This window comes from Acanthochromis polyacanthus, chromosome 22, assembly GCF_021347895.1.
Source record: "Acanthochromis polyacanthus isolate Apoly-LR-REF ecotype Palm Island chromosome 22, KAUST_Apoly_ChrSc, whole genome shotgun sequence".
In the NCBI taxonomy this organism is placed as follows: Eukaryota; Metazoa; Chordata; class Actinopteri; family Pomacentridae; genus Acanthochromis; species Acanthochromis polyacanthus.
Window position 1 is genome coordinate 11477951 of NC_067134.1, and position 27622 is coordinate 11505572.

General features: G+C 40.7%; 3 protein-coding genes across 12 annotated transcripts in view; 1 reads left to right on the forward strand and 2 right to left on the reverse strand.

Annotated features, from left to right (window-relative positions):
- The window catches only part of LOC110969967 (NACHT, LRR and PYD domains-containing protein 12-like), a 386884-nt gene that overhangs the window by 155871 nt on the left and 203391 nt on the right, over positions 1–27622 (forward strand). The window lies entirely within an intron of this gene.
- LOC110968364 (NACHT, LRR and PYD domains-containing protein 12-like) overlaps positions 1–27622 on the reverse strand; it is a 290019-nt gene that overhangs the window by 32995 nt on the left and 229402 nt on the right. The window contains exons 7-10 of the mRNA XM_051942229.1: positions 10375–10548; positions 8716–8889; positions 7520–7693; positions 6745–6918 (exon numbers count right to left, since the gene is read on the reverse strand). Coding sequence (XP_051798189.1) covers positions 6745–6918; positions 7520–7693; positions 8716–8889; positions 10375–10548 — 696 coding nt within the window. The remainder of the gene's footprint in view (positions 1–6744; positions 6919–7519; positions 7694–8715; positions 8890–10374; positions 10549–27622) is intronic.
- On the reverse strand, positions 16801–21802 carry LOC127531892 (NLR family CARD domain-containing protein 3-like). The gene is given in 4 exon segments (XM_051942196.1): positions 16801–16844; positions 16847–17575; positions 19258–20847; positions 21721–21802. Coding segments are annotated over 3 exon segments (1053 nt in total). The 5' UTR covers positions 19538–20847; positions 21721–21802.

Genomic DNA, 27622 nt, shown 5'->3' on the forward strand with positions numbered 1-27622 from the left:
GTACAAATGTTGATGTGTTTGAAAGACTCAGTTATTTTCTTCTTCCTTCATCTTTAGAGGCAGCAGCACTACACTTCTATTCTCCTTCTTTACTTCTGATACTAGAACTAAACTGGTCTTCAACACGGATCATCAGCTTTTAAAATGAGGCAGCAGCAAACATCACAACAACAAATGAGACCATTTTCAACAAACTCATGCAACTGATGTCACTTCAGAACTATCAGAGTCTGTTTGAGTCTCAAGTTAAAGCTGATTACTGACAACGTAGAACCTCAACGTTCCCGTTTTAATCACTTTGAAGTTCCCTAAACGTTCCATTAACGTGAACCAGTTTTATTACCTTCATGTCCAACATTACAGGAACACAACACACTTCAGTATTTACTGGATGCTGAGTCTCTTCTCTGGTCAACACACACAAATAAACTGCACCAACTTCTGGGCTTCACTGCACACATTATATTTGACTCTAAAACTGCATTTAAAGCCTTAAAACTGGCACCAATAAATAAATAAACGTTTACTTAGTGAACAGCTGTTGGAGTCCTTCAGTGTCTGTTGGTCTGATCAGCTGAAGATCCCAATTACTGAACTGAAAACTGATTAAAACAAACCAACAGACAGTAAAACTGGTAAACTGAAAATGTGCTGCTGCTCCAATTTTTTTTTTTTGATCCAATTTTGTTGTTTGGGCCAATAAACTTTGTTGTAATCCACTCTGGTGTTATTCCTTTGAAATAATGGAGTCCAGTAATGTTCCATCAGTCAGTGCTGTTTCCAGATCACAGTTCTGTAATCCTCCAACAATGCAGAAAGAGTCGTTCCTTTAATCCATAATTCCATCAGAACAGTTATTCTTTGCAGATCAAGTTAATCCACCCGTCCAAAGTTACGTGGTAATCCCCCCTTCTGCTCAGACTGATGTCTGGGTTGCATCAGGTGACTACCCCGCAACAACTCCCACAAATTCCTTCCAACAGGTGCATTTTATACATCACAACTCTCTTGACTCTGCATATGTGGTGACATCATATTCTGTTTACATACGTGTTGACGGCACACTTTAATTTACATATGCGATTTACAGCAAACATCCTCCCCCCTCCTCACTTGTGCACTCCCCCATGCACCGACCTCATGGCCCCTGCGTGCACTGGAGGAACCAAACCCCCCAGCTTTCTCTGTTGAGCCCTTTCACCCAGTCTCAACTTTCTGTTAATGTATTTGTTCCATCCGCCGCTCAGCACAGGCCTCCGGTCGGGAAATGGGAGAATCTGGTGTCAGTGTCTAAGATTCTCTGCCACCCACACTGTACATTTCTGCACAATGAGCACAGACTTACAAGAAATTCCCCCAAAATATATACAGAGCTAATGAACCTCTGCGGGCATTATTTAATACTAACCTATCTTAGCTCCAGATTACTGACTAGTTTAGTAATCCCCTATCTTCCAGGGTGATCAAACTCTTCTGTAAACATCTACATTTCACAGTAATCAAAACCTTGAAAGCATTCTCATTTATATAGTAATAGTAAACCTTAACCAACTGACCCCTCTGGTAACCAAGGCCCTCACTGCTCCCAGTGAGGTGCTGCCCTCTAGTGGTCACTTCTAAAACAAAGGTTCAGGAATATGCATTTGAAAAACACAATCAATCACTCCTCTCCTCCTGAATCATATCAGACCAGTATTCATTGTTCAACATCAAAGAATATAAAAAGGACTTATTTAAAGAAACAACCAACTTATAAAAATGTATAAAAAAGACATTTTCCCAAAAAATAATCAACCCATCATTCTTCTGAATGAGGCACTCTTCTGATTTTTACACTGTTTCAAAATTAAGAATATAAAAAGGACATATTTAAAGAAAAAAAGTTCTGGGACTCTGATGGACTGATGAGACTAAAGTGGACTGTTTGGGCAGAACGTCTGGAGGCAGAAGGACCAGAAGAACAGCATCAACAGTCCTGTTGGTGGCTTTGAAGCTGCTAAACTGGAGCGTGTGAGCAGCAGCATGGATTCTCTCAAACACCAGGACAGTTACAAGAACAATGTGAGGAAACTGAAGCTCACTGGACTTTCAGCAGGACCAGCATCCAAAGCAAACGTCCACCAAAGCCTGCTTCAGAAATCCTTCCTGGAAAGTCCTGGAAGGATTCGTCTCAGTCCTGGATTTAATCCCAGTTAAAATCTTTGGAGGGATTTAAAGAAAGCAGCAGCTCAGAAAACAAAGAATATCAGTGATCTGGAAGCTTCTGACCACGAGGAACCGAGTGAAGGTGAAGAAGAGAGAAACTAGAAGAAACATTTACTGGAGCTCAGAAAGGTCAAAGGATGTTGACATTAAATATGAACTCTGAGCTCAACAAGCTGCTTCTGGACCTTTGAGGACTAAACTGGATTCATCTTCAGAGCTGTTTGTCTCCTCAACATGATGTGATCAAAACCCAGTAAAATGTGCTTCATTAAAGTCTCTCTGGGCTCCAAGGCTTCAGCTGACATGTTTCCAGGACACTTTGTTCTCATCAGCTCAATGTGTTGCAGGTAGAGAAGCTCAACAACTTTGACTGCAGCTGGAAATAGAAAGTCAAATGAAATATAATCCTGCACTGACACAAACATCCTGAAACTTACTGCACACTCTGCAACCTGACATCAACCTCCAACGTTTCATGTCAACATTAACTGCAGTTCTCCATCATTCACAGTGTGGAGCTGCAACACTAAACTACACAGTGATAACAACACACTTTACACTGGTTCCCAGTCCACCTCCCAGTAACATGGTCCAGTCAGAGTCTCTACACACCAGCTGCTGCGGCTTCAACCTCTGGATCATCAGGACACACTTCATCCTCTCACCACAAACACCGTCCTGATCAGAACCACCCCCATCTGCAGAGAGAAGAAGAAAGAAGAGAGGAGATCAATGAGTTTGATCAGCAGCTCATCAGGATAAAGAGCAGCAACATCTCATCTGGTCCTCAAGTTTCAGCTGACAAACCAACATGGAGGCTGTCAGTCAGCACATCTGGATGGAATCAGACACAACCTCCATTTCTCAGTATGTGTACTTGTCCATACTTGAGTTCTCGTGTACTTGTAAAACGTCATCAGTCAGAGACCAAGTAATGTTCCTGTAGGATCCAAACTGAAATTTATGTTGATTTTCACCCGTTTTTTCTTTTTATTAGTACGTGGATATGAATGGGAGAGAGAGAGTGTGAAGGTGTGTCCTTGAGGAAGCTGTAGGTGGAACCCAAGACCAGCTGTCACAACATCTGGATGAGGCTGAGGAAGGAAAAGGTTTTTTGACCATGTGGCTGCAAGAAGGAACGAGGCCTTCTAATAAGACTCTGAAGTTTAAAGCTTTGTTATTTTATTTTCATCTTATCTGTATATTCGTTCAAGCAATAAATGGTCATTGGGATGAACTGGATCCACTTCTACTCATCTTTATCTGCATGTGTCAAGACAAAAATCCAACTCAGCCGTCAGTAACAGTAAAGCAGCAGAATAAAGGGGTTGGCTGAAATTTCTATTACAGTTCCAATTCAACGTACGTATCTGACCAAGAACAGATGAAACACCCGGATGTGTTCTGGCTCCGCCCACATTCATGGCCGTAGCCAGGTATGAGGTCAGCGAGGTCCGGACCTCACCTATTTTTTCCGAGTTTTTTTTTTTTCGCCAAATATGCCCAACTGAATAAAACATAAACTCATAAAAACTTGAAACCTCTCTGTGAAACGTGCTTGTAAATTGTAAATTGTGGTAAACATCCATGGGCTTTGTGTTCTGTTTGTGCCTGTGTGCGTGTTGCGGTGAAAAGCTGTTTGATCAGCTGATGCACGTACCCGCAAATGCGCCCTGTGACGCGCTTGGCAGCGGGCCAAACCCCGTTCAAAAACTAGTGTTTTTATTATTAGCACTTTGTAGACCACATCCCCGCCCATCTACACCAAGGTGACCACAATATATATTTTTTAGATAATTCGGCACTAGTTCGGCCTGTCAGATCATCTGATCAAAGAGTTTAATTACTTTTATCCACAGCGGAGAGCGCGTCCCGCGCTTTTTTTTTTTTTTTTTGATGAGCGCCTGGCTCATCAGACAACATACAATGTATGTTGAAGATATTTCTAACCTTGCCAGTGACGACTTGTGCCTGTGAGAGGTCATTCTCAGCCATGCGAAGACTTAAGACATGGCTTAGATCTACCATGTCCAACGACAGACTGACAGGCCTGGCGATGATGCATGTGCATCAGAAAGTGGAGGTGAACCGGGAGAATATCCTTCGACGGTGGGATGCCTCTGGTCACAGGAGGATTCAGCTAGCCTTTGATGTAAAAAGTTGATTTGTTTTTTTGAAAAAATATACATTTTTGTTTGGAAAATGCTGATTTCACATCATTAAAAGATATTTAAACAACAAACATCTTGTGTGACTTGTAGCCTAAAAAAAATATATAAAAATAAATATTTTTAAAAAACATTGAAAAATTTTCGGCGCGCGCTTTGCGCGCGCATCACAGACCTCACCTATTCCAAAATCCTGGCTATGGCCCTGCCCACATTATGGAGGATCATCAGACCAGACTAGTGTGGACTTCAGCAGCAAAATAACCCATAATGCATTTAGACCAGCAGCAAAGACCGAGGAGGAAACTTTCAGAGGAAACACAAGTATTGTTGGGAATAATAAAGTTATTGTGACACAAAATGTGGCTTGAAGATTATTTCAGGTGAGAAAGTAGTTTTATAAATGTCAAATATGTGGTCATTTTATCAAAATTAAGCCTTGATTAAAAATTTTCTCCAATGATTTCAGAGATGTGAGCGTCCAGGTTAGACAGCTATGATGGACGGTCAGCCTCACTGCAGAGCTCCTTATCTGGACCAGACTTTACAATCTGCTGCTCTGACGCTTCTATAGCGGTTAAACAGGATATTAGTAGTTTTATGGGTCTCTAACAATCACATTTTGGTCTCAGTGTATTTTTTTATTGTTCACAGGAAAATTGGTTTGAATGAGGTCAAAGTTAAGGTTCATAACTTTCTATTGTTATTCAATGTTGGACACCATCACCGACTTCGTACTTCTGAATTCTTGTCTGTCTTCATTACCTGTAGTACAACTTTGTTCTACTCTTATGACTGTTACTGTGCATTAAAATAATATTTCAGCTGTATTTTATTAGAGGACATCTGAAGAAACCCAGATCCTCACTGACTGCTGGGAGACTCCACAGACAGAACATCAGCAGCTCCATCTTCAGCATCTGGACCAGCAGGATGCTGTTCATGAAACTGAAGGACAGAAAATGATTCAATGTATTTCATCATTTTGCAGTTAAATATTTTAACTGTGTTCAAAAAATGAATTGAATCATGAAAGCCAGAATTTAATCTTCTTTTAGTCAGACCTGTTTGATCAGATGCTGCTGATGTTTGAAAATGTTTCTGTTTTATTACCTGACAGGCAGAAGAAGAGCTCACCTGTAGGAGCTCACCTGTAGGAGTTCACCTGTAGGAGCTCACCTGTAGGAGTTCACCTGTGTTCAGGTTCTGAATAAAGCAGCTGACATGAAATCTTCTCTCATTAATCAGTGATGATGTTCAGCATCCAGAAGTCCTGGTGATCACATTAAAGTGTAGTGATGTTTGTGTATCTGTCGGACTATAAACTTCTGGATGTTGGAGGACAAACATCAGCTCTGGATGTAGATTCATGTATTTTAGTGTTAATAATAAACTGTAAACCATCCATCCCTGTTCATGAGGTGTATTCAGATAAAACATGTGCTCCTATAAAACAGTTCTACATCATGAGGAGTCCTGGTGAAGGTTTAATATGTTTCAGTGATCAGTTTCAGAAAAGTTTTTATGATCATTGATAGAACTGAGAATAAGACGGTTCAGTTCAGTTGTCAATAAATCAACGCCTCTAAAGATGAATTGAAGATTTATAACAATCTGACAAACCTGAATGCATGCATCCATTAACTGTTGTATAAACTGTTGTATTAAAACATGAACATATAGGGCTGTGTTTTTATATCTGATTCCATTTTGTTGTTTTTCACGGTAAAGATAATCGTTCAGATGAGACGAGGTGGTGACGTCATCAAGTACGCTCATGTTTGAACATGAACCAAGATAAGTTCTCATCAAGTACAGACTTGCATACTTGGTATTAAGGAACTGGAAAGGACACTGATCCAGATGTGACTGCTGGACCTGAGCAGAGCTTCTGCTCTGTAGAAACACCTCATGGTTCCTACATGTGATGATGCTGCTGTGAAATAAGAGCTGCTGGTTTGCAGGCTTCAGTCTCAGTGATCTCAGAGCTGTGACAAACATCACACTGATCAGCTGATCACTGTTGAAATGAGACAACAAACAGTGAGATCAGATCTGATGGACACTCTGATGAAGGAGGACCACTGTCTCTGCACATCTGGAAGGCTGACAGCTGGAATCAGCTTTATTTCCTCAACACATCAACACAACAACAGTCGGCTTCAAATCCGCTCAAACACACCATGACAACAAGCTTGTGGCTCCTCTGATTGGCTGACTGCTGTCTCTGTGTTTCTGTCTCCATTCTGCTCTCACAGCTTCACTGAGAAGCTGCAGGTTTACAGGAGACACTGGATCTTTGCTTTGATACCGACTGTGTTTAGTAGAAAACTGCTGGAAGCAGGACAGACTGATGGAACCTTCTACTGACCTCAGAGTCTTCAGGATGCAGTCTGGACTCTCCTTAAGATCTAACAGATGTTTCATTGATGAATCCTGCAGGTAGTTTCCTCTCAGGTTCAGATGTTCCAGATGGGAGGGGTTGGACTTCAGAGCTGAGACCAGAGAATCACAGCTGATGTTTGACAAACTGCAGAGCTTCAATCTGAATAAAGAATAAAAGATGTGTATAAAATCATTGATGATCCATCAGATGTGTTCAGGTTCTGAATGTGCAGATCAACATTACTTTGTCCTCATCAATCAGCTTTTCTCTAAAACCAGCAGAGTGACTTTGTCCTTCTCTTATTGTGGATCATCATCATGTCAGCCTTCTACACACATCATCCACATGTCAGCACAACATTCATCCACCTATTCATGTCCACACATCAGTAACATGCTGCATCATCAACAGGATCAGGATCAGTCAAACAAAACTCAACACAAACCAAACAAATATTTACTTCACTCACTAAATTTTGTCATTTTAAACTGATCTGAGTTCAGAAGATCTTCTGGATCCAGATGTGACTCTTCAGCTCAAATTACAAACATTCATTTACTTTAACAACTAACACTGAACATTTTCTACACTTTCTGTTACAAACACTCGTCTCTTGTCTCAACACACTAAAGAAAACAGAAAATATGAACCACAGCAGATTTACAGCTTCATGGAAGGAAGTTCTGTTGAACATAAATGAGCTTCAGTTGTCATTAAACACATCAGATCTACAACAATAACAGACAGACAGTGAACTGACTCCAGAGTCTTCAGGATGCAGTCTGGATTCTCCAGAAAACCACTCAGATGTTTCACTCCTGAATCCTGCAGGTTGTTGTCACTCAGGTTCAGATGTTCCAGATGGGAGGGGTTGGACTCCAGAGCTGAGACCAGAGAATCACAGCTGATCTCTGACAACCTGCAGCTCATCAATCTGAAGAAAGAATAAAAGATGTGAGTTGAGGAGACAAAGTTCCTGCTTGAAATCATTCAGAGTTTCATCATGAGTTCAGAGATGAAGAAGCTTCAGAATGTCCAAGTTTAGAAAATGGAAACTCCAAACAGCAGAAGCCAACAGGATGCAGCTTCAAACAGTCCAACAGAAGCAGTGAAGAAGAGCTCTCATTAATATTAATGACAACATGCTGCTGCTTCAATAAAGACGGAGTGACTTCAGCTCTGAAACTCTGCAGCTCCACCAGTGGCTCCATCCACACAAACTCATGCTGAGCAACAAACACAAGGAAAAACACTGACATTTTTTTCACTTTCTGCTCAGAGTCACACAAACACACAAGAAGGAAACGTGGACAAAATGAGGCTCCAGGCTCGAAAATATCTTCATGTTCTGGAACCATGGAGACGTTTCAATCAGGACTCTACATTCACATGATTTCATTATTGATCCATCTGTCATTGATAGTGGAAAGTATCCATCACAGTTTTCAGAGGACCAGGTGATGTCTTCAAACTGTTTTCTCAAACACAAACATCTTCACTTCGAATGACTCAAACCAGAGAAAATGGTAAATGGTCTGAATTTATAAAGCACTTTACCTGAAGCGATACTCAAAGCACTTTACATTATACATCACATTCACACACTGATGGTGGAAGTTGCCATTCAAGGCGCTAACCACGACTTTATGTTTTCTGTCACATTAAACTGAATATTTGTGGTTTTAAAATGTTGCTGGAACAAAACCAGACATTTGAAGACGTCACCTTCAACTCTGACAAACTGGGATCAACATTTTTCAGTTTTTAACATTTGATGAACTAAACTACTGAAATAACTGACAGCTCCATCAATAATACAAACAACTGTTAGTTGCTGCTGTCAGTTTGAATTGAAGAGTAGAAGATAGAGAACATCAGCCTGATGGCTGCAGTTTAGTGTCACCACAACTTTACATCGCATTCATCTCAGCACACAAATAAAACATGATGTCTGACCTCAGATCCTTCAGGATGCAGTCTGGACTCTCCAGAAAACCACTCAGATGTTTCACTCCTGAATCCTTCAGGTTGTTCCGGCTCAGGTCCAGATGTTCCAGATGGGAGGGGTTGGACTTCAGAGCTGAGACCAGAGAATCACAGCTGATCTCTGACAACCTGCAGTTCCTCAATCTGAATAAAGAATAAAAGATGTGAGTTGAGGAGACAAAGTTCCTGCTTGAAATTGTAGTATCTGTCCTGAGATGTGATGCTTGATGTGTTGTTAGACGTGTGCTGTTTATTAACTTGAGACATGTGCTGTATGTTAGAATGGAGTGTATCTTTGTCAGGGCCTCCTCCTGCCCCTGTCCAGCCTGACTTCCAGCTCCCTTTTTCCTTATCTCTCTCCCTCTCTCTCTCCCTCTCTCGGCTCCGCTGTGCCAGGTGGAGTTCAGCCTCATGGGTGGCTCCACTTGGTAATCAGTCTTTCCACAGATTCCGGGCAGCTGCGGGCCATTCCTGTGATTACACCCCGCGCAATAAAGAGACTGGTTCCTGCAGTCAACCGTCACCAGATTGTAAACTGGACTACGCTGTCAGTTTCGCTCTCGCACCTTGAACTCTATTAAGAGTTCAAAAATTAGCACTAACGTTTACCTGTTTTTTCCTCGGAGATCGACCCAGCTCCCCGGACCCCCTTCCCTTCCTGCCTTCCCTCTCGTGTTCCCCTTTGGACTCCTTCCTGGCTTTTCCTCCCTGGACCCCTGGACCTTCCTGCCACCTTCCTGGACCTCTGGACCTTCCTGCCGCCTTCCTGGACCTCCGAACCCTCCGGCCGCCTCACCACCCTGGATCCGCTGTCCTTGGCTTTCCGGTTCCAACGTTTCCTCCTGCTGGGCTCCTGTCGTCTCGCCGCTCCGGACCATCCATGCCTGGCTTCCCGCCGCAGACCTCCGGCTCTGCTGCTTCACCCCAGGACATTCCCTCACATCTCCCTCCCGGATCTGCCTCCGACTCCTCCACTAACCCCTCCATATAAAGCCTGTTGTGAAACCTGTTTCGCCGCAGTGCTGTGCTCTCTGCCTGGGTTCTCCTGCCCGAACCGTGACAATCTTCTTGCTGAAAGAACTCAATGTTGTCTTAGAAAGGAGTTCCTGTGTCTAGGAAATTATCCTGTGCATTCCGCAACAGGGTTTATCAATGAGGCTCTTGTTTTTTAGTCTTCTAATATGAATCACATGTTGTGGCATGGTTCCACTTGTTTAAAACATATAAAAGTGACCTCCAGTTGCTATTCGGGGAGATTCATTTGGCCGGATCCTCCCAGACAGTCTCTCTGTCTGATTGATGCTGTTTGTTCTTATAATAAACTTATTATTAATCAAGTCAGTGTCAACGGATGATTCTTCTCCGCCTGCACTTCACGAACATCAGAGAAACTACGAAAAAATCATTCAGAGTTTCATCATGATTTACTTTAACGACTAACACTGAACATTTTCAACACTTTCTGCTACACACACTCGTCTCTTGTCTCAGCACACTAAAGAAAACAGAAAATATGAAGCACAGCAGATTTACAGCTTCATGGATGGAAGTTCTGTTGAACATAAATGAGCTTCAGTTGTCATTAAACACATCAGATCTACAACAGTAACAGACAGACAGTGAACTGACTCCAGAGTCTTCAGGATGCAGTCTGGACTCTCCAGAAAACCACTCAGATGTTTCACTCCTGAATCCTGCAGCTTGTTGGAGCTCAGGACCAGATGTTCCAGATGGGAGGGGTTGGACTTCAGAGCTGAGCCCAGAGAATCACAGCTGATCTTTGACAACCTGCATCCCTCCAATCTGAATAAAGAATAAAAGATGCAGATAAAATCATTGATGATCCATCAGATGTGTTCAGGTTCTGAATGTGCAGCTCAACATTACTTTGTCCTCATCAATCAGCTTTTCTCTAAAAGCAGCAGAGTGACTTTATCCTTCTCTTATTGTGGATCATCATCATGTCAGCCTTCTACACACATCATCCACATGTCAGCACAACATTCATCCACCTATTCATGTCCACACATCAGTAACATCTGCTGACCTCAGTCCACTCTCTCATTACAAGATCAACATCAAATCTCTTCATTCTTTCATTTTTTCCATCACCTTCTTCTTCTGTGGAAATCAGCTTCATAGATTTGTCTCATTCAAATCTTCCACTGAAAATTTATGAACCACAAACCAGGATTTGAACTGAATATATTGAAAACAGTGAACTGACCTGAGAGTCTCCAGTTTACAGTTTGGACTCTGCAGTCCAGCAGAAAGATGCTTCACTCCTGAATCCTGGATTTTGTTTCTACTCAGGTCCAGTTCTATCAGACGGGAGGGGTTGGACTTCAGAGCTGAGGCCACGATTTCACAGTGACTCTCTGAGAGTCTACAGTCAGAAAGTCTGTAAAGACACATAAATGACAAAACATATTAACATGAAAGCAAACATTTTATATTTCCTTCATGCATTTGACAGCAGAACATTTGGACACATCAGTGGTTCAGCTGATCTCTGTATTTGACATGAAACTGAATTCTGAATTCCTCCTCCCTTATTCTTCCTCTTCTACACTCCTTAGTTCTTTCTCTCTCTCTGTTCTCCTGCCCTCACTCTCTCCAGCAGCTTTCTGCAATCTTCAGTCAGCCTCATTAGCAGAACTCCGGGCAGCACACCTGTCCCTCATCCTCCACAATAGAAACCGACTCCACACTCCACACCCTGCCAGATAGTGGCTTCAGCTGTTAGTGTTTTGGCTCACACACAGGTCTGCTGGAGCTCTCATGCTTTACCTGACCTGTGCTCTCTTGTGTCTGTAGTTTCTGCTGGCCGTGCTGCCCGGTCGTTCCTGTCTGTCCATGAATACCTACTCTCACCTCTGGAGGAGGTCTCAGATTCTGCCTGCCTCTGCTCTGTCCTTACTCCCCTGCCTCACTCTCCCAGGAGGATCGGATCCAACCTGGACGCTTCCTCGAATCTGTTACCATTTTATAGAAATACAGGTGAAACCAGAAGTTTACACACACTGAAGAAAAAGACACAACATTTGTTTTCTCACCGTCTGACATAAAATCTGACTTTTTTTTTAATCATTTATCATTTTACTTAGTTACTGGTGTGACTGAGTCAGGTTTTAGTCAGCCTTGTTCACACGTCTTTTCAGCTCTGCCCACAAATTTTCTACAGAACTGAGATCAGGACTTTGTGATAGTCATTCCAGAACATTGACTTTGTTCTCCATAAGCCACTTTGTAATTAATTTAACAGAATGCTTAGGGTCATTGTCCATCTAGAAGACCCCTTTGTGCCCAAGCTTTAACTTCCTGGCTGATGTCTTGAGATGTTGCTTCAATATTTCCCCAAAATAATCTTCTCTCATGATGTCATCTATTTTGTGAAGTGCACCAGTCCCTCCTGCAGCAAAACACCCCAACAACATGATGCTGCCACTGATGTACTTCACAGCTGAGATGGTGTACTCAGGCTTCTCCCTTTTTCCTTCCAATGTAACGATGGTCATTATGGCAAAACAGTTCAGTTTTAATTTCATCAGACCACAGGATAAGTCTCCAAAAATTAAGGTCTATGTTCCTGTGTGCATTTGCAAACTGTAATATGAGTTTTTTATGTTCCTTTTGTAGTAATGACTTCTTCCTCGTGGAGTAGCCTTTCAGCCCATGTGGGTACCGGACTCATTTCACTGTGGATAATGACACTGTCTTACCAGCTTCATCCAGCATCTTCAGAGGGTCTTCAGCTTTTCTTCTGGAGTTGATACACACATTATGTACCCAAACATGTTCATATCTGGGACACAGAACCCTTTAGATTTTCCCATGATGACACACAAGGAAGCATTTTGTTTGAAGTGTGCCTTAAAATACATCCACAGGTGGCCTCCAATTCATTAAAATGTTGTCTATGAACCTATCAAAAGCTTTCAAAGCCATGACATCATCATCTGGGCATTCCAATATAGTTTAAAGGCATAAGTAATCTTAGTGTACAAAAACATCTGACTTTGAAGAAAGTAATTAAAAATTCTCCCCAAAAAATTCTGTCTCATTATTCTGGCACTGAGTGAAAATAAATAATTTTGGTTTTTCTCAGTGACCTGAAACAGGAAAAGTTTAGTTTGATTTAAAGTCAGACAGGGAAAAAAAAAAGTTAGGTGTTTTTTCATCAGTGTATGTAAACTTCTGGTTTCTACTGCACATAAAATGTAAATGTTGAATCTGCAGATGGAGGACAGAAGATGGAGTTACGTTCAGGCCTCCATACTGTCCACAGTCTGTCAGTGTGATCTGATCCCACATCTGACTTCACAAAGTTCTCAGGAGAACATCTGGATCAGAAGAACATTTTCTGTCTGTTTTTACTGAGACTTTACTGCTTGTTGGTTTTGTATAAACAGTTCCAGTAGAAAGATGATGATGTCTCTGCTGTGGACCTGCTCCTGTCAGCTTCACCTCCATCACTCAACATTTACAGTCTGCTGTCAAACGCTACACAAATCAAACTGATCACTGGACAACATCACACCTGAACAGCATTAATATGAACATCAGGAAATATTCTGATGTGATGACAGACGACTGAGTCAACTTTTGTCCTCAACGTTCTTTGTTGAGATTCTGAGAAACTTGTTCAGCAGAAACACAAAGAACAAACCAACATAGCAGAATTATTTCCATCATAAAGTCATCACAAACACATTATCAGGGTTTGTAGCATTAAAACACAACTCTGAGCTTTGAGTGAATCAGATTTCTGGAAACAGTCTGACTTCTACCATTCTGCTCTGATAACCTGAGATTCTGTCTGTGAGAAACTGAAAATGAGTAAAGACATAAAATCTGAACTCTGGAACATGACTTCCCTCTTTAAAATGAACAGCTGAACAACTGCAAATGAACATTCTACCCAGATTGCTTTCCCCACTGCAAATGATCCCTATTCTTTTATCAAACAGGGTTATTAAGGTGTTGGAAGGCTGGCTAAGTGCTTTTATCTGCAGCAAAAGGAGACCCAGACTCAAGATGACAAAACTTCAAATGGCTGCTTCTGATGGTGGTTTAGATGTTCCTAATGTGAGACTATATCAGCTTGCAGCTCACCTACGGGTGATAGCTGACTGGCTTAAACAAGATCCAGTCTCCATTTGGCTTGATGTAGAATCCTCTCAGTCCAAATGTCCGCTGTTTAACTTTTTATTTGTGAATAATTCCGATGTGATTAGGAAGCTTAGATTAGGAAGAAACATATTACTATTTTCTATAAGGCACTTATTTCCAATCTACCTCCAACCGCCCAGCCCACCAAGGAAGCTTGGGAGAGAGACCTGGACATCTCTATAGACGGTGCAGCCTGATGGGAGGTATGGGCACATGCTGTGGATATATCTGTTTGTAACCAGGCCAGATCTATTCATTTTTGAATTCTACATCGTGTCCATATCAAACCTGTTCTAAAAAACAAACTAGACTCTAACTCCTCCTCATTGTGTTGGAAATGTAATACTGAGACTGGTGATTATGTGCACTGTTTCTAGTCATGCTAAAGTACAGCGGTATTGGCTAGATATTACAAATGAACTCTCCACTATTTTTGGTAAGTCACTACTGCTGGACCTTATGTGCCTCATACTCGGTCTCCTCGATGTTCATATTACCAACAGTAAGCATAAAAGACTCTTCAAATTACTGACTTTTGCTGCAAGGAAGAACATTCTGCTCTTTTGGAGCAAGGACGCCACCCCAACAAAGAAATCGTGGCACAATCTCCAAATGGACTGTATCCCTAATGAATGTATTACCTGTATGTTGCACTCAACAGTGGACACTTTCCATAAAGTCTGGAAACCGTACTTAAAATATATTGGACCTACACTGTCTTCTCCCATACTATCAGGATTTCCTAAACTGGCCTAGCCTGCCGATGTAAACTCCTGTCTGATCTGGAACTTGTTATTGTCTTGTCCCACCTGAGCTATTCTTGTTTTGTTTTTGTTCTGCGCATTATGTTTGTGTTTGTTTTGTATAAAAAAAATAGACATTTTGTTAAAAAATAAACAGCTGAGTTCAGATCAATAAAATTCTCCATGACTCAGTTTAACACACTTTGCAGCGACAGTCTCTGTATAATCAATAGTTTATGGAGCCTCATGTCCACGTTAACAAGCTTTAGATAGAAACTGTGGGACAAGTGACTGAATCACTTCACTGGTCTCTGGATTATTCTCTATCTGAGAAACCAAACCACTGTTTCAGCATCAACATTATCTCATCATTGTCATGTGTGACCAAAGCAGCTGCTTCAGCTAAACTTAGACACTCAGTTTAAATTAGAGGAATTATCTGTTGAACTATCTAGTGCTGCAAAACAACTTATCAATCTTTGAGATGAATAAAAACTTATACAAAAAGAATAAATTGAGAGCAACTCAAGAAAAATACTACAGATCCATTCAAGCTGTTGTCCCAGACTTTAGAAAATGATTCAGATCATATTTAAACTCTGAACAGGAGTGAATAAAATCTGATTTCAGAAGCTCCTCATGTAAAAATAACTTTAGTGTGTTCACTGAAAACTGTCTGAACCTCCAACAGGTTGTGATAAAGTGATGCTGTGATAAAACCTGGACAAGAACATCTACATTTCGTCATGTGTTTCAGCAGATCTGCATGTTTCCTCCATCAGCCAAAGGAAGAAACACAAAAGAAAAAACTGTCAGATGACCAAATATTAGAATGAAACATAAAACAGTTATTAATTTAACAACTTTAAACACAAGCAAATGAAAAATCTACATTTTCACAGCGTTTGAAACATCTCAAGAACATCTGAGACTAAACACAGCTGACATGTGATGTTTGAAATAAACAAGTGGAACACTGAGAATAATGAGAATGTTCTGGAGAACATCTGAAGAACTGAACTACTGATCTACACTGACTGATCATGTTCATCACATCTGGACTCACCCAGCCTTTCTGCAGTTCCTCACAGCTGGAATCAGTCTCTGTTTTCCCTCCCATGATGTGTTGTACTTCTTCAGGTCCAACTCATCCAGAACCTCCTCTGACATCTGCAGCATGTAGGCCAGAGCTGAGCAGTGGATCTCAGAGAGTTCCTTCTCTGATCTGTTCTCTGACTTCAGGAACTCTTGGATCTGCTGATGTACTGAGAGATCCTTCATCTCCATCAGACAGTGGAAGATGTTGATGCTTCTGTCTGGAGACATTTTTTCACTGTTCATCTTCTTCAGGTTGTTGATGACTCTCTGGATCATTTCTGGATGGTTCTCTGTCCAACCCAGCAGGCCTCCTAACAGTCTCTGGTTGGACTCCAGACAGAGGCCATGAAGGAAGCGAACAAACAGGTCCAGGTGACCATTTTTACTGCTGAGGGATTTCTCCATGACTCTGTACATGAACACATCCAGAGACACTCTGGATGTGTTCCTGAAGAAAGTCCTTGATTTCTCCATGATTCTGTTCATGAACACATCCAGAGTGTCTCTGTTCTTGTCTTTCCAGTCTTTTCCCAGGAAGTCCTCCAGAACCTTCTGGTTCCTGTTGGTGTAACAGTGGAACATGTAGACTGCAGCCAGAAACTCCTGAACGCTCAGATGGACGAAGCAGAACACCTTGTCCTGGTCCAGTCCACTCTCCTCTTTAAAGATCTGTGTGAACACTCCTGAGTACACTGAGGCTGCTTCCATATCGATGCCACACTCTGTCAGGTCAGACTCATAGAAGATCAGCTTTCCTTTCTGCAGCTGCTCAAAAGCCAGTTTTCCCAGAGACTCAATCATCCTCCTGGTGTCTAGATCTGACTCAGCTCCTCTATCATACTTGATCTTCTTGACTTTGGTCTGAACCAGCAGGTGTTGGATGAACATCTCAGTCAGGGTTCTGGGCAGATCTCCTCTCTCTCTGGTTCTCAGCAGCTTCTCCAGAACTGTAGCAGTGATCCAGCAGAACACTGGGATGTGGCACATTATGTGGAGGATTTGTGACTTCTTCATGTGGGAGATGATACTGCTGGCCTGCTCCTCATCTGTGAATCTCTTCTTGAAGTACTCCTCCTTCTGTGGGTCGGTGAACCCTCTGACCTCCGTCACCATGTCCACACAGTCAGCAGGGATCTGATTGGCTGCTGCAGGTCGTGTGGTTATCCAGAGGCGAGCAGAGGGAAGCAGCTTCCCCCTGATCAGGTTTGTCAGCAGCACATCCACTGAGGTGGACTCTGTAACATCAGTCAGGATCTCATTGTTGTCAAAATCCAGAGGAAGACGACACTCATCCAGACCGTCAAAGATCAACACAACCTGGAAGTCTTCAAAGCTGCAGATTCCTGCTGCTTTGGTTTCAGTGAAACAGTGATGAAGAAGCTCCACCAAACTGAATTTTCTCTTTGTCAGCACATTCAGTTCTCTGAACATAAATGGAAACATGAGCTGGATGTCCTGGTTGGTTTTGCCTTCAGCCCAGTCCAGAGCGAACTTCTGTGTTAACACTGTTTTCCCGATGCCAGCCACTCCCTGTGTCATCACCGTTCTGATTGGTTTGTCTTTTCCAGATGGGTCTTTAAAGATGTCTTCTGGTCTGATGGTTGTTTCTGCTCTGTTTGGTTTCCTGGATGCTGCTTCAATCTGTCTGATCTCATGTTCATCACTGACCTCTGCAGTCCCTCCCTCTGTGATGTACAGCTCTGTGTAGATCTCATTCAGAAGGGTTTTCTGTCCTGCTTTAGCGATGCCCTCAAACACACACTGGAACCTCTTTTTTAGGTTAGACTTGAGCTTATCTTGACACCTGGACAGAATCTCTGCATCAAAAACAAACAAAAAAAAATACACAAATGAGAAGATCCTGTTTAAAAATGTCTGAATGAAAACATATTCTGGGAAGTGTGTTATAGATTTTTCTTATTGGACTGTCAGATCCTCACTGGGTGGGAGGTTTTATGGTAAAGTCATCCTTTGTGTCATGAAATCAGAGAGGATGATGCAAACACAGACTGAATCCAAGCAGAGATGAACGGTTTTACTGGGGTTTGACAGATATTAAAATCAGAGTTTAACGACAGTTATGAATCCAGAGAGTAATTCTGGCAGAAAACTGTTAATGCTGTCAGTTATTATATGTATTTTCCTACTCAGTGATTCTCAATGCAGCTGCTTATTTTTAACTTATAGCTGCAAACTAGAGCTGTTAAACTTTAAACTTCATTCATTTAGACATGATACTCAATATTTCTGTTACACTATCCCATAATAAAGGATTTCACTTTGGTTTATGGCCAAACCAAAGTGAAATTAATCTTACTGAAAATTTTCTGAAATAAAAACCGACAGATTAATCAATTTGTAATCTTTATTCTATTAACTGCAGCACCAGCAGTGTAGAACAGGATGGGCAGCCACTTAGGACCAAGTATGAAATCCTTATTTCAGAATTTTCTGCAGCAGCAAGTGAAAGCATGTGGGTTCCCATGGCAACACAACACATACACTGTGAAATATTGTACCTGCATAGCTTCATTCAGTGTAATCACTAATGTACAGATCAAGTGGCTTTCAGATAAAACTTCAGCTGAGAATCGGTTTCACTCAAAGAGAATTGTCAGAAGAAGAACTGGTGAAAGGAAGATGCTTCTAACAGATGATTAAATTTCAAACTCTGAACATGACCTCCTCTGGAGCAGGTTAGCAGCAACGCTAATTAGGCTTCTTTCCATTAACTGCTGTGGAGCTCATTTTGTGTATGTGTGTATTGAGAAATGTGTGTTTGTGTACATTTAGAAGTATAGAAAGTATAATGTACTGCAGCTCACTAATTCCACTCCACTGTCTCCCATCATCTCTGTCTCTTACTCACACATGGACACACCTTTACCAACCAGTCCACTGATACAAGTCAATCGGTTCTACGTTGTCATGAGTACAGATGTGCAAAATGACGGTTGTGTCATTTTTTAAGTGTAGTGGGTGAAGTGTGACGATATCCTTCTTGGAAAATGTCCACATTAGTGTGAATGAAGCCTTAAACTAAGAGACTAAAGACACCAACTGCAGTGTGTTTGCTTTGGTTGTCCACATGGACAAAATGTGTTTGGGATCAATCTCGGAGCTATTTTCTGCAGTTCCTGAATTCATTTTGACTTTAATTACATTCATGTGCAGATTGTTAACTAATGTTTTATGTTTCAAATTTTAGGGGGCAGTTTTTGTGTGGTTTAGTTTTCTACTGGTTTTTGATCAGTAATGTGTCTCCTGTGTGTGGAGACACGAAGAATGAGGTCAGAAAATATTGGCAGATTCAAACCAATGATTTCCATGTGGATAATGTGTTTTGTGTTGTCCCCAGATTTTGTCAGATTTGATTTGTTGGTTGCAGTTTAACAAGGACACTTTGTATTAATGGATCATGTTAATTGATAATTCTAACATCTATGTATTCTCCTTGGTATCTCTGTAACATCTCACTTTTAACTTTCACCTGACTTACCTGTACATTCTTTGATGGTTCCTGAGATTTTCCTCACCAGTTCAGTTTTCTTCATCTTCATTAAAACCTTCTCAGTGACTTTAATGGCATTTGTAGTTCCATAGATCTGGACCATTTGATCCACAGTGCTGACCCTGTTTGCCTCCTCCAATCGAGACTTTGGGATTGATTTGAAGTCTTCTAAGACTCCTTCCTGGTTCAAGTACCATTTGAATTTGTCAAACTCCTCTTTTCCCAACTCTTCCAAAGTCCTCAGAAGGATTTCTTGAGGCGTCGTCATCTTTCACCCTGTAAAGATCCAACAGATATGACAGACAAAATGAATAATTACTGTGGAAACAGCTGCACAGTTTACAATTCACCACCAGTCTGCATTATTGAAGCAGCTGTTGTCTAAATTTTCATCAGCAGTGAAACTGGTTCATTTTTTGATTCATGAGATATCTGAAGATCACAACAGCACTTATCACAAGCTAGCTCACAACCAGTGACTAAGAGGAGAAACAAGTCTAAGATGCCACAACTATGTTTCATTTCAGAAGGAATATCAGGACAATGATGAGCTTGAGGTGTGAGGAATCCAAGTGTCAGTAGTGTTGGTGGATGAGTGAGGCATGTGTGTGAGTGTTACCAGCAAGAAACAAATGAGGAAACAAACTACAGACAAGAGGTGTGGATCCTAGAGGAGAGAGAGAGAGACGATGTTTAGACCAAAGTAACCTGAGTGGAGGCCTACAGAGGTAGAACCAGTTCAGTCTAATGACCCTCCTCAACACCTTAATATGGTCAACGTATTAACTGTATGGTTGGAGAAATAAAGTCCAATGCATCAGTCTCTGGTTTGGGTTTTACACTGACTATGTGATGATGGGCAGTAAAAACCACCAGGGGCAACACTTCACAATCACTGGAAACATTGAAGTGCTGCAAAGTCCACACCAGAACCATCGTCTCCTTTTCATTGACTCACTAGTTTAGTTCATGTTTATTAATCTTCTTTGAGAAGAAACTCATAGAACAATCCACGCTCAGGGCATTCTACCACAAAAACAACAACAATAACAACAACAACAACAATCACACCTTACCATCCACTTGGTTGGCATCTCTCTGTAGTTTGAATGGCTGATCAAAGTGTGCTGTATAACACTGGAGCTAAAAACAACAGAGCTTTTACTCCTTGAAATGCCTCCTGACATTGTGGAGTCCAGATAAACTCAGCTCTCTCCTTTAACAGGTCTGTCAGCAGGGAGACTAACGATGCAAAGTTTTCACATAACCTGCTATTCCCAAAAGACGTCTCAGCTCCTTTTAGGTTTCTGGTTGGGGAAACTGCTGCACAGCTGAGATCTTGGCTCTGGATGGACTTGGTCTTGGCCCACCATCTTCCCAACATATGTTACAGTGGACGTGGAAAACTCACATTTTGTCAAGTTAGATTCAGATGGAGAAAAGAAGCCACAAGATGAAGACGACAAAAGATGGAACTCACTTGAATAACAGGAAGTGGCCGTGACGTCACTGTTGTCAGGGCAACGAAGCAGGAAACGGATTTCGACTTGATGGATCAGTCTGTAAATAATTTTATTTCTGTGTGGAAAGGGAAATAATGTAAGAATCCAAAATAAAATCAGAATGTTTGGAAAAGCCATGCTAAAAATTCCTTGATCTGTTTGTCAACACTTGGAATTTTTTTCCCCAAAAACTTAAAATTTCATATGGGGAATATTCATTTCATCTTCAACTGTGTTGTACTTTTTAAAAAATAATTTCATCACAAAACATCTTTAGGATGAAAAAAAATAGTACATGTCAAATATTTACTTAGAAAACTGCTGAAACTGTTGATAAAGAGAGAGCTGGGGATCAGAGGAAGACTTGTTGTTTGAACGTGGAAGATAGAATGTCTGACAGGATAAAGATTTTCCTGACAAAAATGTTTGCAGTTCAGAGTGTGGGGTGATGGGATATGTAGTGTTTGTCTACATTCAGTCAGAAATGAGCACAGCTGGACAGCCTTAAAAAATGTTGCAGTTTTGAAACTGTGGCCTCAGAGGGTGAAATGAATTGTGCAATACAGCGGTTATGGTGAATGTGACGGTTTCACAAATAAGTGATAAAGCTGCCAGTGAGGAAACGCTGTCACATTAACACAATGTACATTTTAGTACCACTTAGGTTTGGTGACCCGAGATGGTACCAATATCTGGTCTGGCCCATGAAATGACATTTATTTATAAAACACAATTATTTCAGCAGTATTTGCATCAGTTTTATAACTCCTGCTGGCTGGGAACACCCAAAAATGTCTGAAGATTTTGTTTAAAAGATTTTTTTACTTAATATTCCAGTTGTGTCACAACAGCGTTGTTTTTGAGTTAAAATACGATGAATGATTGAATCAGTTTTATTGTGATATGCACATATAAAAGATAAAAACAGTTTAAAGTCTCTTTTACTCACCATCAGACGGAGAAAAGAAGCTGCAACATGAAGACGGTAAAAGCAGAACTATTTTGAGGAACAGGAACGGCCGTAACGTCACTGTTGTCAGGGAAACGAAGCAGGAAACCTGATGGATCAGTCTGTGGTGAAAATGTGTGTTTGGGAACATTTTCCATTTCTTTCTAATTCTGTAAATATGAAGCTTTTAGGAAGAATAAAGAAGAATCAATCCCAGAAGTGATGACTCCATTTCAACACTAAATGTCCTGAGAAGCTGTTTTACAGGAACTACAGTCAGAGAGGGAATCTACACTCTACATGTCACCTGAGGAATCCAGACCTTCTCTGGCTTCATCTTCTTCTTTGTCTGCTGCTGTGGACTTTAATCCACTCCTCATTTCAATGTGGAAGCTCAAGAGTTTAGTGTTCTGCTCTCCTTTAGTCTCTTCTTGGATTTTATCCCTTTCTGATTTTTTTCTGGCTCTTTGCTTTAAACCACTTCCTGTCGTTTTTCCACATTCGTGAAAATGTCTTTTAGATTAAATGAATCCAATAGTTTTTTATCTGTACGACCTGCAGAGGACGCTGCTGCTCCACTTTGTCTCTTTTTCTTTCGCTGCCACACACCCACATGTGCAGACCGTCAACATTAATTTTAAATCCTGTGGTCAACAATTCAGTTACAGGATCAGAGAGAATCATGAATAAACGATGCATGATAGTATTGGTAGATAAAACTAAGTTCATTTCATTTCATTCAGCCTCAGTTTATCATTTCCACATCACAGTGTCGACAAAGGAACAAAAAATTTAGCCACAGATATCTGGAACTGACAAAATGACAAAAGTCAGACAACAAACAAGACAAAATGACAGAAACTAGACACAAAGCAACAAAATCATGGAGAAAAAAACACAAGCGAGACAAAAAAGAAAGACAAAATGAACAAAAGCAAGAAATAAAATGACCACAAGTGAGACCAACGACACGAAAACCGAGACAAAAAAATTTAAGTTACAAAGCAACAAAAATGGACAAACAACAAAAATGAGACAAAACAATTGCACAAATAACACAAATGAGAAATTCCACACCCGGAAGTCGGTAAAGCGACCTCGGACGGAATAAAAACCTCTGATTGGCTGGGCGGGCAAAGCATCCCTCTGACTGGCTGAAAAGTCTGTCAATCTCAGAGCATAGAATTTATACACCGATCGGATCATTTTGTAGTTTTGCACCAAATATCTCAGCGGGACCGGAAGTACAATTTCTGATTTGCACCTGTAGAAAACAGAGAATGTGTGACTCGTGGGGAAGATTCGAGTGGTTGTAAGTAGCAATTTGTGTTCGTGTGTTAGAGGACACAGCTATTTTCGTGGTAAATTATTTCACATACTTATTGCACAAGTTCACATTCAGATTTGCACATATTCAAATTCTCACTTCAACTTCACTTCGTACAATACAGGTGCACAAGTATGTTTTGCACTTACCGTAGTGTGCTGCAACAATAGGTGCAAAATGTGAGTTTCAGTGTTGAAATATGTGACTTGTAGAGAAGGATTTGTGAACCTGTAAATGTGATTTGTGCACCTGTAAATAGCTGGAGAGTCTGTCCGAGACATTGCCCGTCACTTTAATGTCAACATCACCACCATTTACCGTCTCCAGCGTCGATACAACACCACACACAGCACCGATGACCTTCCCCGAAGCGGACAGACTCTCCAGCTTGCAGACGTCCGATGGCTTGGTTCCTCTCAATTTGGTTTAAGCGTGGCATAGTTAAACAGCAAGTGAAATGCCTATGATCTTGAATGAAATTTATACCCACTGAAGGTGTCGATAAATCGTGCATATTCAATTGCACGTGCAAAGTGTGAATCATGTCCACATCATCAATGCATTGGTGTATTGAAACGATTCGTTTTCCGTTTTTGGTTTTCACACCAACCTTACAAAACGCAACAGAAAATGTTAAGAACACACCATGTACCACAAAGTACCAAATGCATTTTTGTTTTGGGAAACCAAATGTAATTTTTCATCGGGTAAAAGAAACTTGCGTTTCTTTGGCGTGTGAGTATAGTTTAGTGTTCTGCTCTCTTTTATTCTCTTCTTGGATTTTATCACATTATGATTTTTTTCTGGCTCTTTGCATTAAACCGCTTCCTGTCGTTTTTCCACATTCGTGAAACTGTCCTTTAGATGAGATGATTTCAATGAAACTTCGAAGAATTTCACACATTTTTTCCCATTTCATTGCTTCATTCATATATTTGACTCTCATAATTACACACAGTTTGGTAAATATCACACTTTGAGCCTCTAGATCAGGGGTCGGCAACCTTTAACACTCAAAGAGCCATTTTGACCCGTTTCCCACAGAAAAGAAAACACCAGGAGCCGCAAAATCCTTTTAGCATTTAAAATGAAGACAACGCTGCATATATCGCTTTTTTACCTCTATGCCCTTGTTAATCAGTAGTGATTAATTAATTACAAAGCCTTTAATTAGATAGATTCATTTTTTTAATCGTGTCCTACCACTAATATTTATCTTACCTGGTTAATATCATTTTAGCTCCTGGACTGATCCATGAAAACCGTCTGAAATTAGAATTATTATATCTCCAAACCTCAATGAGAGAGTTCTTTGTGCCAAATGTTTTGATGTTTGATTGTATTTGTGCTCCACATATTTGGTAGGGAGTCTGTCCAACCATTGGTCAGGAACACAATTCAAATCTCCCCCCACTAAAATATTATCAGTTGGATATTTGGTTTGAAATTCCGATGTGATGAACGGTGTCCACCATGTCCTCTATTGACCATGGCACTCCTGGAGACATTTTGGAGAGAAGAGAGATCAGCGTTTCTCTCATCTTTTCATTTTCCTTTTCTTTCAGCCCTTTGACTCTCAGATTCCACCTTCTCTTCTACCTTTCTTGTTGGTGTCATTTCTCAGTCAGCGTCTTCATTTCTTTCTGCACTTTTCCCACCTATTGTTCCAGCTCCACTCTTTTCTTCTTGTATTAAGTAACCTCCTCTCTCATCACTGCTACCAGGCTGCACTTTTCTTATGTTTTTTATGTTTATGTGTCAGAAAACACATTGAAGTGCTGAAATGTGCTCTAATGATGATCCAAGTTTGAGTTGAATTTTTCTTTGTTGGTTTATTTCCAACAAACCTCTGACCTCTTCATCATCCAACTAACAAGTCAGAACTCTCTGGGATTCAATCTGGGAAAAGTCATGTTGTGGATCCACCACTAGATGGCAGCAGAGACTCAGACACAAATTTCTGTCCCTGCCCCTGCAATAATCAATCATAACACTGATACATGATCAACCAATCAAGAATGTTCCCCTCATCAAACTAAATGTCCTCATTATGTGATATTTTTATATCTTATTTCGGTCATTTTATAGATATTTGTGGTAGTTTTATTGAATGTTTTGGTCATTTTATACATATCTGTGGTAGTGCAAGGCCAGCTACAGGAAGAAAATGGAGGATCAGCTGCAGAATCACAACACAAGAGAGATCTGGAGTGGAATCCAGACCATATCAGGACAGGGCATAGACTTGAAGGGGGAGTTTGAACCTGAGGACAGAGACTGGACCAACAAGTTAAACCTGTTTTTTTGTGTTAGGCTTGGCAGCTAGTTCCCTCTGTAAAGTGGTGTTGTCATATCAGGTAGAAATCTGTTTCCTGCTTCGTTTCCCTGACAACAGTGACGTCACCGCCCTACCTGTTCCTCAGGTGAGTTCCGTCTTTCACCGTCTGTAGCAGCTTCTTTTCTCCGTCTGAATGTGAGTAAACGACACTTTAAACTGTTTTTTATCTTTTATATATCCATAAAACATAAAACTGATTGAATCATTCGTTGTATTTTAACTCAAAAGCAATGTTGTTGTGACACAATTAAAACATTAAATAAATCTTCAGACAAGTTGGGGTGTTCTAACCAGCAGGAATTATTAAACTGATGCAAATCGTGCTGAAATCAATGGGGGTTTTTTGTTGTCATTTTGTGTCTTAATTTTTTTCATTTTTACCATTTTATGTCTTAATTTGTCTCATTTTTGTCATTTTCTGCCTGAATTTGTCTCATATTTATCATTTCATGTCTTAATTTGTCTCATTGTCACCATTCTATTTCTCCTCTGTGTCATTTTATTTCCTAATTTTTTCAATTTCTGTCATTTTCATTTTTTTCTCTGAAGTTCTGGCCTCACTTTGTCTCATTTTTACCATTTAGTTTTTTTGTCTCATTTTTGTCATTTTGTTTGATAATTTGTCTCATTTTTACCATTTTATGTCTTAATTTGTCTCATTTTTGTCATTTTGTGTCAGAATTTGTCTCATTTTTTCTAATTTTGAGTCTCATTTTTGTCATTATATGATGGATCATCATTTGGCATTAATGATGAACCAAGATGGCAGCCAAGTCAGCTCCTTGTTTATGAAGTCTAAGCTTTACTTTTCTTTTTCGGATTGACTGCAGTCCTGCTACTACACAACAACCTCCACCGCACCAACAACACAACTGTTCATTAACTGCTGACATTTTCTTTGACTTTATCAGGGAGCCACGATGACGTCAGTGGACCTCAAAGACATCCTGGATGAGCTGAGAGATGATGAACTGTCTACATTCCAGTGGTTCTTGAAGCAGCCCAACATTGTTCAAGGCCTCCCAGCCATCAAAGAGAGCAAACTGCAAACACTAGACAGGTGTAAAACTGTGAATGTGATGGTGGAGACTTATGGACTTCAGAGAGCTGTGCAGGTGACCAGAGTGGTTTTAGAGAAGATCTCCAGGAATGATCTGCTGCAGAGGTTGCCTGCCAGCAGCTCAGGATCAGAAGGTCAGTCACAAGACAAGAACAACATGATATAATTACAGTCAGAAAAATGCACGATGGTGCTGCTACAGTTTGAAAGAGTTCAGATTCTGTCAGTTTTTCCTGAGTCCACATTAAGGTCAATTCCTCTGTAAAATCGACTGATCAACCCTACTGACTGAATGCTATCCCCTGCTGTTTAAACCTTGATATGACACCAAAATTAGTTCTGTATGAGCTGAAGTTCTGTGGAAGCAAAGCATGTCCACCTGTTCTCACCAAATTATGAGCCAATCAGACAGTTTCTGAAGATTCTTCATTAATTCTGTTTATCTGGGAGTGGTCCTGCAGTTTACAACCAGAGGGAAGCTGACCAATCAGCTCTCAGTAAGAGCAGAGCAATGTTGTTGAAGCAGCTGCATTTCAAATCACATACCTTTAAATTTAAATACATACCACAGTTAACTGTTCGTAGAATGTGGGTCAGAACAGGCAGAAAAACCTGTTAGTTTGAGTTCTACAAAATCAGTTTGAATGTGGTCGGATATCTGGGTATTTCTGACAAACTACATTTAACATAATATGTACTGGGATGTACTACATCGTTTTCTGTGCGTACCATCTGGCATGTTAGTATGTAGTATTATGTAACATTACTCTATACTTTTAAACCATCAACACCCTCCCAGCGACCTGCTACACTGAAAATGTCAAGTCTTCAGAGGGTCTGGATGGAGCAATAAGGCAGCCATGTTGGCTGACTATTTAAGGGGACACTGTTGCTGCATCCTGGATGAGTGTGGCTGCTTTAAAAAGACAGCCCTTCTTCCCTCTATAGCAGAATGATGATAAAGTGAAGCCAGAACAGTCTGTTCTTCAGAATGGTCTGGATATGCCAGATTAATGTCAGAGGAACATTAGGTTTTACTTTGAAGGAGTCGTTTGGTGTCAGAAAACTAGAGTTAATCAACACCATAAACTCATCAATAAATGTAAACATAAAGTCCCTTCTAAGTTTGTTGTAGCTGAAATAAATGAAAGCAGTAAGCAGTGGAGAATATAACATG